General features: G+C 36.1%; 1 protein-coding gene across 1 annotated transcript; it reads left to right on the top strand.

The window, feature by feature from the left end:
- Positions 1-107: 107 nt before the first annotated feature.
- LOC140752159 (antichymotrypsin-1-like) lies at positions 108-11,099 on the top strand. Its single transcript, XM_073086344.1, has 10 exons — positions 108-147; positions 334-426; positions 1,699-1,790; positions 2,114-2,257; positions 2,585-2,788; positions 8,720-8,818; positions 8,961-9,101; positions 9,450-9,656; positions 10,432-10,564; positions 10,886-11,099. Exons 1-10 carry the CDS (start codon positions 123-125, stop codon positions 11,014-11,016), a joined length of 1,269 nt encoding a protein of 422 aa, XP_072942445.1. The 5' UTR covers positions 108-122; the 3' UTR covers positions 11,017-11,099.
- The last annotated feature ends 1,011 nt before the right edge of the window (positions 11,100-12,110 follow it).

Below are 12,110 nucleotides of genomic sequence, written 5' to 3' on the forward strand. Positions count from 1 at the left end.
TGTCATGAACACACAAAAAAAAACGAATACACAAACACCTAGAATGGAATTTTATTTATTTTATTCACCTTTACCTGTCTAGCCAGGGATCGAAACCGGAACTCTCTGCGCGTCAGACCGTTATGGTGACCGCTCCGCTACATGGACGTATGTAAATGCAAAATTTTGATATTCCTACTCGACCATTTGTGAACAAAGAACACAAACCTGTATAACATCTCATAGGGTACTAATAAAGTGTTCGTTTCATCTACTAAGATGACTCACAGCACCGGCGTAGATAAATTCTCTATAATATACCTACAAGTTGGGCCATACCTATATATCTTACAGGTATGGCCTGCCCTGCAGGAAAGTCTTGTTTTGATCCCCGTTGGACCTACGTGTCGATAATGGAACTCTTTGTTATTATTTTATCGCTTTTTGGTAAGTTTGTTTACATTTCTCTTATTGTTTAAATGATAACTTTGACTTATTATTTCTTTTTAAGGACATTGATTATAATACCGATAATTCAACTTTTATTAAGTAGTAGTGGTTTAGTTCTATTTTTAAGAACGTATTCTACTCGTTGAAATACAATCGAGTTTTAAGGAGCATCTATGAATAATAATTAATCTATACTAATACTATAAAGAGGAAAACTTTGTTTATTTGTTTGATTGTAATGAATAGGCTCAAAAACTACTGGACCGATTTTAAAAATTCTTTCACCATTCGAAAGCTACATTGTCCACGAGTAACATAGGCTATATTTTATATGAAATATATTTGATAAATAGATTTTGAGGTGCTACAAAGTTTGCCGGGTCAGCTAGTTACTTATATAGGGGTAGGGACATTCTTAAGTCGGCGATAAAAAAATTGAACATCTTCCCATACGTGAGGAGAATGAAACTTGCAAAAGCACAGGAAAAATAGTGCAAATAACGCTAACGGGAACGATAAAATAAACTCGATCCAAGGTTCGTGGATAATATGGCGTTTACCCTTTTACGGTATTTTTATAATATTGAAATAACAGTCTATCTACTGGCAGGACCGGATTTAGAGGTCTAGATGGCCTTGGGGCAACAAAGGAGTGGAGGCCCCCTGGCCCCAAATTATTATCCGAATATAATGAACAATTTTTTCAGTTGAGTTTTTCAATAAATATTTTATTGTGAAACGCAGGTACAAAGTACAAAGTACTGTAGATAAATGTAAAACAGCGAAAAAAAAATATCAAAGGAATATATATATATATATATATATATATATATATATATATATATATATATATATAAATCAAAAAAATCCGACGTGTCTATTGTGGGGACCCCTCTTTTGAGGAGGCCCCGGGGCTGCCGCCCCGGTTGCCCTCCCTTAAATCCGCCCTGTCTACTGGTAAGTGGCTACTCCCGGTGATGGCATTAATGAATCGTACACACCAAAATAAGCTCCGATTCCATTTTGAGGTTATACACGGATGCGTATGCTACCTATGAGGTCAAAGTTGGAACACCTCAAATAAGTCTCCGTTATCACCCTCTCAACACGGAGTACCAGACTTAGCGCTTAACGCTGGTTTTTAGGCACAAATAAGTGCCCCGATCCTAAAATAAAAAGATATCGAGTCTCGAAGACTTGAGCTTAGCAGTTAAATCTTTTCAACTTTGAATGTTGAACCAATGTATATTCTTTTTTACATTTTCACAGCAACCGTTTGCAATGGTGAATATGTTGATGATTTTTACCAAAGAACTCCACTAGGAGACTCAGTGGATATAGCGTCTATGAAAATATTGAAGGTATGTAGAGAATTTTGAAGGTCTTTATGGTTTAGTTTCGGAGGCACTACCACCAACCTACTGCTAGGGTGAAACAGTTCTTTTTAGTGCCTTTTCATCTAAATACGTCAACCGTATACATGCCGGCTCGCTTACAAGCTCGTATAAAGGCGACGATCTTATTCCTCTGAAGTTTGTTCCTTTTTCAGATAAGTAGTACCTGTCCTATATGGAGTTTGTCACTAACTTCTACGACCGTGGCCTCTGACCACATACCATAAGAACTACAAGTTTGTTTGAAATTTCAATCTTAAGTAGGTATACAAAAATCTTTATTTTCACAGGAGTCATTCCAGGATGCCAAAGACAAGAATGTGATAGTGTCTCCTCTGGGCGTTCTCACGCTACTCTCCATGTACTCTGCGGGAGCCGAGGGAGAAAACAGGGCGGAGATCTTGCGCCTGACGGGATCCTCAAGCTACAAACAGGTACATCTTTATACCTATTATTTGCCTTTAAAATATCCACGTACTTCATTATCTCTTTGTACATCTCTCCGTCTAAGTCCATGGATACGAGTATATACCCACCCCTTCCCGACGGGGGAAATTTTTAATAATGTTTTAACGGTTAAACATAAATTTTTATCCATTATGGTTCAAGAGAAAAAGCCCTGTACCAGACTGATAGACCGCTATACGAGGAGACTGACAGGTTTTACCATTTGACTAAAAGAAACCTTTAAAAGCACAAAAGCACAAAATAAATACCGAGTAATCGATTTTTATTCTACCTAACGAAAATGCTCTTTACAGCTCGAAGATAATTACGCCAATTTGACAGAGAGGTTCTCAGCAATGGACCCCAGCTACCTGGTGCTGGCCAACAAGATATACGTCTCCGACCAGTACACCTTGAACGAGAAGTTTTCCGACGTGGCCAGCCGCTCCTACAAGAGCGATGTGGAAAGAGTTAATTTCGCGGAGAAGAAGAAAACAGCGGATAGAATCAACAAGTGGGTATGTATCGTAAAAAACGAACATCTGAATAATACGCATCTTCTCTCTGTCACACGCATGCGTACTATACTTAATTGTAAAATATATTTGTGGGCGCGCCGGTAGGTAGATCTACAATGGTATTTCGATTCAACTAATTTAACCAATATTTATAAAAATATAGTTAAAATAATTAAATGAATAAGAGTTAATGCCACCATAGTAACAATAACACTCAAGCAAAACACCAAACAGTTCAGAGCACCACCGTGCCGTGCCCACTATTGGACAACTTCTGATCTGTTGACAGTTGCGCGCCCCTTTTTTATACCATGATACGGGTAGCCAATTGTTAATACGGAGCGGTAGTTCGAAATTAATATCATGTGATTTTAAAAACGGAATATTTATATATATGAAATGAAGCATTCTCCCACACGGCCATTCTGACGAGCAGCCGTTACGGCTCGCGAACAAATGTTTAAAAAAATCAAATTCAATAATATTAAAGAAGTGGATAAACTACTTTAGATTCGCGGATAATATAGTCTCAATTTTAACCACAGAAGCCAAATCTCATGGTACACAAAACACGTAACTTTAATTGGTTAACCCCATAACCGGTGTCTAATAGTGTAAATAAATGGTCGTGTCACATGAAAAGAACTGCCAAATCACATGGCTGATGCTAAGTCACATAGCTTACGTACATAATTGATTATTATCTGAAAAGAATTGCCAAATCACATGGCTGATGTCAAGTCACATGACATCATAAATTCGCTAAGTCACATAGCTTACGTACGTAATTGATTATTATCTGAAAAGAATTGCCAAATCACATGGCTGATGTCAAGTCACATGACATCATAAATTCGCTAAGTCACATAGCGTACGTACGTAATTGATTATTATCTGAAAAGAATTGCCAAATCACATGGCTAATGTCAAGTCACATGACATCATAAATTCGCTAAGTCACATAGCTTACGTACGTAATTGATTATTATCTGAAAAGAATTGCCAAATCACATGGCTGATGTCAAGTCACATGACATCATAAATTCGCTAAGTCACATAGCTTACGTACGTAATTGATTATTATCTGAAAAGAATTGCCAAATCACATGGCTGATGTCAAGTCACATGACATCATAAATTCGCTAAGTCACATAGCGTACGTACGTAATTGATTATTATCTGAAAAGAATTGCCAAATCACATGGCTGATGTCAAGTCACATGACATCATAAATTCGCTAAGTCACATAGCGTACGTACGTAATTGATTATTATCTGAAAAGAATTGCCAAATCACATGGCTGATGTCAAGTCACATGACATCATAAATTCGCTAAGTCACATAGCTTACGTACGTAATTGATTATTATCTGAAAAGAATTGCCAAATCACATGGCTGATGTCAAGTCACATGACATCATAAATTCGCTAAGTCACATAGCGTACGTACGTAATTGATTATTATCTGAAAAGAATTGCCAAATCACATGGCTGATGTCAAGTCACATGACATCATAAATTCGCTAAGTCACATAGCGTACGTACGTAATTGATTATTTCCTGAAAAGAATTGCCAAATCACATGGCACTCGGGTTATTATCAAACATAAACGTGACTGTTGGCCAGACAATCATCGATATGCAAGACAATCCCGATAACACAGAACTTACAATCCACATACCGTTCCAAAGTTCGCAGGTACTCAAGAGAAACACAAAGTTTTTACCAGATTTTTGACTGTCGATACTGTCATTGCTTCACAGGGTTCACAGTCATCTGACATGTTCAAATAGTTTACTTTCCATAGCACATGTTCTCGTAGTCTGAAAACACATTACATTATAAGTATAGTTAATAATTATATACGATATAACGAGAGAGCTCCGCGTTTCGTTCATGGTTTGAGAGTAAAATCTACAGATCTTTTCGTTTGGCTCGCTTAAATCTATGGCATAGTCTTCTGCATCGCCAAACGTACACTGGGTAGACTCCAGATACCCTTGAGAATATATTTCCCGATGTGTAGTTCTTCACGATGTCTTCCTTTACCGAATTTGTTATAATGTGTCTGACTATCTCAGACAGGATTTCTTGAAAATCATTAATGCCTTTTAAGTCAGCTCATTTGACTATGACAGAATTTTATAAGAAACTATTCGAGACCTGCTCAAAACCATGCACGAGTGCTTTTCTTATTTAGAACTGTAAACAAATAAGCTGTAACAAGCATAAAAATAAAAAAAGTAAAAGTTAATTTCAAACCGAAAAACCTGATGTCTACAACACAAATGTGTGAAAATAATAATAAAGTGAATTGTCACGTTCAAAACAGTTTTAATGTCAACTTTACATACAGTAAAGAAAATATCAGAGCAGCAAGTACTCCGTGGTCGTTATTCTTAATAAAATAATTAAAATACTATTGCCTTACCATAACATGAGCTATAGTTCGTACCGTTCATGTGATGACGTCAAATGCCAACGAAATAACACTCTGAAGTCCACAGTTACATTACAACGAAAACCAGGTCATTAAACGTAAAAAGTTATTGGAGTCATCCTACCTTCATTATATTATTTACCTTATATCATTTTACTTTTACCTTGATTATTACAATTACCTTCGTTTGTGCGACAGGCATTGCTGCAAACAAAGTCTTTACCACACAATAATGATCACACATTGCAGAGTCCAATTTGACAGTAGTGTATGTACTCTTGTCTCTTTTTCTTTTTGCAGTATTCGATTTTTTCGAATTTTATCAGAACTTGCAGTAGGTATATAATTGCTCGTCCGAACCTGACTTTGACTTATAAATCTGCAAAGATATAACATTTAAATTCGTAGAATAACAAACATCGGTCAAAACAGTATGAACACAAAATAAAAACGAATATTTTGTGGTATGAACCCCGAGTTTCAATACAATATTTAAAAATAATAGAATTACCTATTTCAATTTAATATAACACATGCGTAACAGTTTCTGTTATCATAAGAAATTGTGAATAACTTCTAAAAGTTTTGCAAGAATAATAAGTACCTACAAATACCGTTATTTCGTGCCGGCTTGATTTATACACAATATTTGCTCACACACAAAAACTTTAAACCAAATTTTAGAAGTAGCAGACAAGCATGCAGTCCACCTGATGGTAAGTGGCTACTGAGGCCCATCAATATCTTCAACACAGCAGAGCCTAACACTGCTGTATGGTATTGGTTTTGCCGGACCATAAAGGTTTCTACCACCTTTACAAACTTTACCTGCTTGATTGTAACGACGATAAAGTTATGAAAAGGAGAAAAACATGCCGAACAGTTTCGTATCATATAAACATTGCGTGCGTGAATTTTCTGAATTTGTTTTATCCACAGCCGTATATCTAGACGTAATGTCGCCATCTGCACAGTTACGAAATTAAATGAAATAACAACAAACTCCTCATGTCAATGAATAATTAAAACGTTTAGATTGTTAGCTAGATTACATGATGGTATAGTTGACTTACCACTGTTAAAGTATTCACTAAAGGTACCAACATAATATAATTTCACACGTAAAGTCTAGGATCGTGATGTACGTCATCTCGAAAGGTATTATTTACTATGACACAAAATAAGAAAGAAGATCCAATAACAATTTAAACTACTGTAAAACAAGTTCAAACTTTAAGTTATTATTAAAAATACTTGATCGACTCCGAGCGAGGCTGATGAATTGTCTTTATTAAATTAAACCTTTGAACACATTTGACCGATCAAAATGCTTACAGCTTTGCACCATTATGATAACTGTTTTTTGTTCTACAATCAGCTAAGCTTCGATTCTCTTTACTTCTGCATTTTTTTAAAGTGAATAGCAAGTATTAGTTACACATTATGTCACAAAACAATGTGAAAAACACAGAAGACTAAATGTTTATTAATAAGTTATAACTTACGTTAATTCACCTTTTTTTTTGCCTAGTCCAATACACCATTTGGGGTGATGCGAACGTTACCAAACTCCTTTTCTTCAGATTTACCTTAATGTATCCTTCGCAAATTGTAACCTTTATCAATAACTTTAAATACACAAATTTGTAAGAGAACAAAGTCGCTTACCGATAAACAACTTACTGACTCACCACCAGAATCTAAATGTTACATTTTCATTCAATTTTGGTCCACGTCTACGGCCATCACAAGTCAAGTGTTGTTACAAAACCCCCAATAAGCAGCTTTCATTTTAGTTACAGATTCTGGGAACAAGCGCTAGGTAAATATTATTAGATAACATCCTACTAAAAATGACAAGCGCTGGTTGAGAGTACACCTTTTAATGAGCACAATACATATCTCACTATCACAGTGTTCCAGGTGAAACTAGAAATAAAACTTACGAAATTCACGGGCCATGGAATTGCGATGGCAAAAAGTATGCTACCTGATTTATCAAACCTTTTACTTCAATAATAATCTTCATTGTGACTAGTTTTATTTTAAGACGGAGTTTATTTAAGAATGTTAAATGCATTATAACGAATAGGTACATACAAAAGGGTAGATATCAGAACTTGTATTCACAATCGTGAAATATTTTTTGCAGCGCAATAATTTAAAACAATATGATCGTTGTTCATCTACTTATTTAGCATAAGCGAGCATCGCCTCTTAAAGCGTTGCTATAAGTAACGAAACTGTGAAAAGCATAGTTGAAATTACTCGAATATTTTAAAAAGCCAAAACATTTCTAAAAAAATGTCGGTACCTACACGTATGATTGTTAATTTTTTCGCGCATAACCAAACATTTTCATATTAGTGATTCTTATAATCTTTAACAACTTTCAAAAAGCAAAAAATAGCAAGTTTAACAATCGAAAATATAAAAACCATTGGTTTGATCCGGAGCGCCAATCGTTCGCCAATGAATCTCGGCGCAAATGAGTCTTAATTACGTAGACAGTTAACATGGATGATGCGAACCACCTTACACCTTCTCAATTTTCATACCCAAGCTACTTCACACGCTTGCGGTAGCTAAAATAATGCACATACAATTATTACAACATTTAGACAAACCGTACACATTACTCACGCAACCGGTTCATCGTGTGTTTCACACACAGCTCCTCCAATGTCGAAGGCCTCGTCAATATCGCCTCCATTGCGCGTCCCAGACTGTCGTCAGGAGTACAGCCACGATAAATTCTTCAGTTGAACACTTATGCACTATACACGCGGTTGATTATCTTCTGTTACCGTTACTTTAAAACTATTACGTAATAAAAGGGCGTATCCTATCCCGATTCTGATGTGGGCGCGCCGGTAGGTAGATCTACAATGGTATTTCGATTCAACTAATTTAACCAATATTTATAAAAATATAGTTAAAATAATTAAATGAATAAGAGTTAATGCCACCATAGTAACAATAACACTCAAGCAAAACACCAAACAGTTCAGAGCACCACCGTGCCGTGCCCACTATTGGACAACTTCTGATCTGTTGACAGTTGCGCGCCCCTTTTTTATACCATGATACGGGTAGCCAATTGTTAATACGGAGCGGTAGTTCGAAATTAATATCATGTGATTTTAAAAACGGAATATTTATATATATGAAATGAAGCATTCTCCCACATATTTTCTTAACAATTACCCTTTTCCTTAACTTTATCAGCTATAATTACTTCGCAGTTTGATCCCTCCATACATACCATCCTATGCCAAAATAATACAGTTTGTTTTAGTTTGATTTCCCGTCGGAAAAAATAATATTTGAAAATCTAATAATTCAGCTTTAGTTTCTATTTCATAATCACATTATTTCTCATTTAAACATTATTACTTATTCTGATTTGGGCATCTATGCACTTTTGAAAAACTAACTCAGTTTAGTTATTATTATGAAACATAGTTACTACAATTACAATATTTTTTCAGGCCGCAGAGAAAACCAAGGGTCACATAAGCTCTCCCGTCAATGAAGGCACCATAGATGAGGACGCAGCCTTAGCGCTCTTTAATGTCATATTCTTCCAGGTAGGATCCATATTTGTATAAACGTATTTGACGTGTGTTCTGCCTCTACTACTAGCACAATTACTAGTATAGTAGGTACTTAACTAGTATAATACTTAACTATAAAAATATTTGATTAATGTAACTATTTTATTTATTACAGGGCCACTGGCATGTCCTATTTAAGGCGGAGGAGACCGAAGAGAAAGACTTTTTCGTGGACGAATCGACCACCGTCAAGAAACCAATGATGAAACTACTGAAACCTCTTATTTACTTCGAAAATAAAGACATTGAAGCCAGGGTATATAATTATAAATTTTACTTTTATGTTTATCAAAGTTTTGAAAAGAATAAAGTGGAAAATGGCAAACAGTCCACCGGATGGTAAATGATCATTGTTGCTCATGGACAACTCCATATAAAACAGGAATTGAAGCCGATCAAATATGCGTTGCAACTCCTAAGGGATGATGCCCTTACGCATTAGCTGGCATCCATACCTTCCACCGAAACACCAGAATTGCTTCACGCCAGAAACAAGTGTGGCCGTGGTACCACTGGAGTGTGTGTACGAAAAACAAATGAGGTTAGGTTAGGTTACTTTTACAAACTTTCTTTAATATTGATTTACTATTATTGACGTGTGCAGATGGTAGAGCTGCCGTACAAAGAGAAGGGTTTCCGCATGGTGATTGTGCTACCGGACAAGAAGGACGGTCTGCCAGCTGTCGTGGAGAAGGTGGCACAACGAGGAATACTCCAAGATGTTATGGCAGCTAATTGGCGGGATATTGCGTTGGAGATCCCCAAATTTGAAATCAAGACTAACCTAGATCTTGAAAACATTTTATCGAAGGTAACCAATAGTGTCTTGGGTTTTTCTTACTATGACAAGTACTTATTGCAATATTTAATTTTAATATTTTCAGTCGGTTTATGGCTATCTAACTTGGACGAGCGTGTAGTGGCTACTGCCGCCTATATTTGCAATAAGTCCCAGCTCAACCCTGAGGTCGGCCACAGGAGTGCTTTTACTCCTGAGAACTAAGCTGGAACCCTTAGGAAAATTATGCCTCCCGTACACTTCAAACCGAAATACAGAAGCGCTTAACACTTAGGTAGGTGTGGAGGTTGTGCCGCCGGAGTCTAACCACAAAGGGTTCTAGCCACTTCCTTTAATTTATTGTCAATATAATTGGCATGATGAGAAGTTTAAGAACCCCATCTATAATGTACGTACATGTCTACTGATTCCAAAAGTATTATTTCTGCAATAAATTCAGTATTAACGAAAATAATAGCATATTTCTATACTTATTTTGAATTAAGCGCGAAAACGCTCGCGGGTGTCCAGCGTCCGTTGGTGACGTCACATTAGAACAACCCATACAAAAGTTCAAGCAATTCAGTGACATACGCAAAAATTACCACATTCGCGCGCTGCTTAGCGTTTCAGACAAGATGGCCGACTGCACTATTTTACACTTTCATTTTATTGAAAATATAATAAATCTTAAAGATTTTCTTTAAACTGGGTCATTTTTGAGAATCCTTTCAATATATTGTTTTTACTTAAATCAGTTATTCTTTGATTTTTATTACTGTCATCATGCCTATTATAATGTTCCCAGGTGGGAGTATCCCGCATGTTCACGGAGGGCGCGAGCGGCGTGGTGCGCGAGGCGCCGGTGCGCGTGTCGAGCGCCTTCCAGGAGGCCTTCGTCAAGGTCGACGAGGAGGGCGCCACGGCCGGAGCCTTCACTGGTAAGTTTAAATTAAATTCACAGGTGGTAGAAAAGGATTTTGCTCTCATGACTTTTAAAATAAAATAGCTATTCAACGTCCGTGGCAACTGCGGAAGAAAAACGCACCCTTAGGTCTCATGGTGGCATTATGGTAGCAAAATGGTGTCCGTTACCATCATAACATCCACCATTATAATTATGGAGATCCTTTTTTTTTAAATTGAGCATAATATTTGTTTTATATTCCTTAATAACATAATCTGCGATCATGAATTATCATTACCTTAAATGTTATTTGTTTAACCGTCCACCTTTAATATTTCTTACTCACTTGTTTCAGCTATATTCATAAGACCCGTATCTGGCAACTACAGGCCTCCTCCCGCGATACCGTTCAAGGTGGACCATCCCTTCATGTTCGCCATCCTGCATGAAGACATCGTGCTTTTCACAGGCACATACACTCACTAAAAGCTTTGAAAAAAGATACGAATGTGGTGTTTATATGAGAATTGCAAGTACCAATTATGTGCAAATTAAACAATAAACAATTACCACCGTGTTTCAATTGAGCTATTACAACAATAAAATTAATTGTCTTACATTTATAATAAAAGTAACATATAAGTAGGTATACAATTTGAATGGCCATGTTATTTCATATCACTAATCACTAGGTTCTCATAAATATTTGAAGAAAGTGCGATATGCGACCAAAATTACCTCAAATTATTATTTTTTATTTTAATCATCCTAACCTTCCCGTCTGAAAACGCAGTAAGATAGAGTCAGTCCTTCATTTTAGACACTATATTTTTTTAAAACTAAGTGCCACAATCAATTAGTTTAATGCCCATTATTAATAATTAAATGTTTCGCCTAACAAAATCAACGAATGTGTTTTATTATTGTATATTATCAACGATGGATATTATCATGATAACAATAAAGTTTTATCACAAGAACAAGGACTAAAAAGCTTTATGATGTAAGTTAAACTTACTTTATGTACGGATATTGCATACTGTGCTTTAGGTCAAGGAGGTCAATGGGAAAGGAACAGCGAAAAAACGATCAGTGATGCCAACTCAGGGCTTTCTCCCTATATTTATGGGGGATAAAAATTTGTAAGATGAATTACAATTTTAAAACATATTAAATATTTATTTAACAAATAAAATGTTATACCTACCTACATTTTGTGGCAGATTATTTGTTTTGAACGAGCTTTTTATTTAACCGTCAAATTACAAAGTTACAAGTGTTACAACCTTTCCTTCGTCGGCATTGTTCATGGGCGAATCGAATTTAGCGGTTTGGGTGAAAATTAAGGGGTTATTAAATTGTTATAGGGAGAAAGTTTTCAAATAGCTAGTTTCACTGAACGACGACGTCTTTCAGTTTCAGTCTGGTCCCAGTTATAAGGCACCTCAGACGGCTGCCGGCCCGTCTTTTATTGTCTGCGTATTTCTCGTAAAGTGTAACATTGTAAATAAAATCAGAAAAAATAGTACATAAATAAATCGGTGTTAAATTGCAACTGCTAATTTATTACTAGGTAAGTA

The sequence above is a fragment of the Epargyreus clarus genome, unplaced genomic scaffold (genome assembly GCF_041222505.1).
Source record: "Epargyreus clarus isolate Ecla_fem2 unplaced genomic scaffold, WU_Ecla_fem_2.2 ptg000024l, whole genome shotgun sequence".
Lineage (NCBI taxonomy): Eukaryota > Metazoa > Arthropoda > Insecta > Lepidoptera > Hesperiidae > Epargyreus > Epargyreus clarus.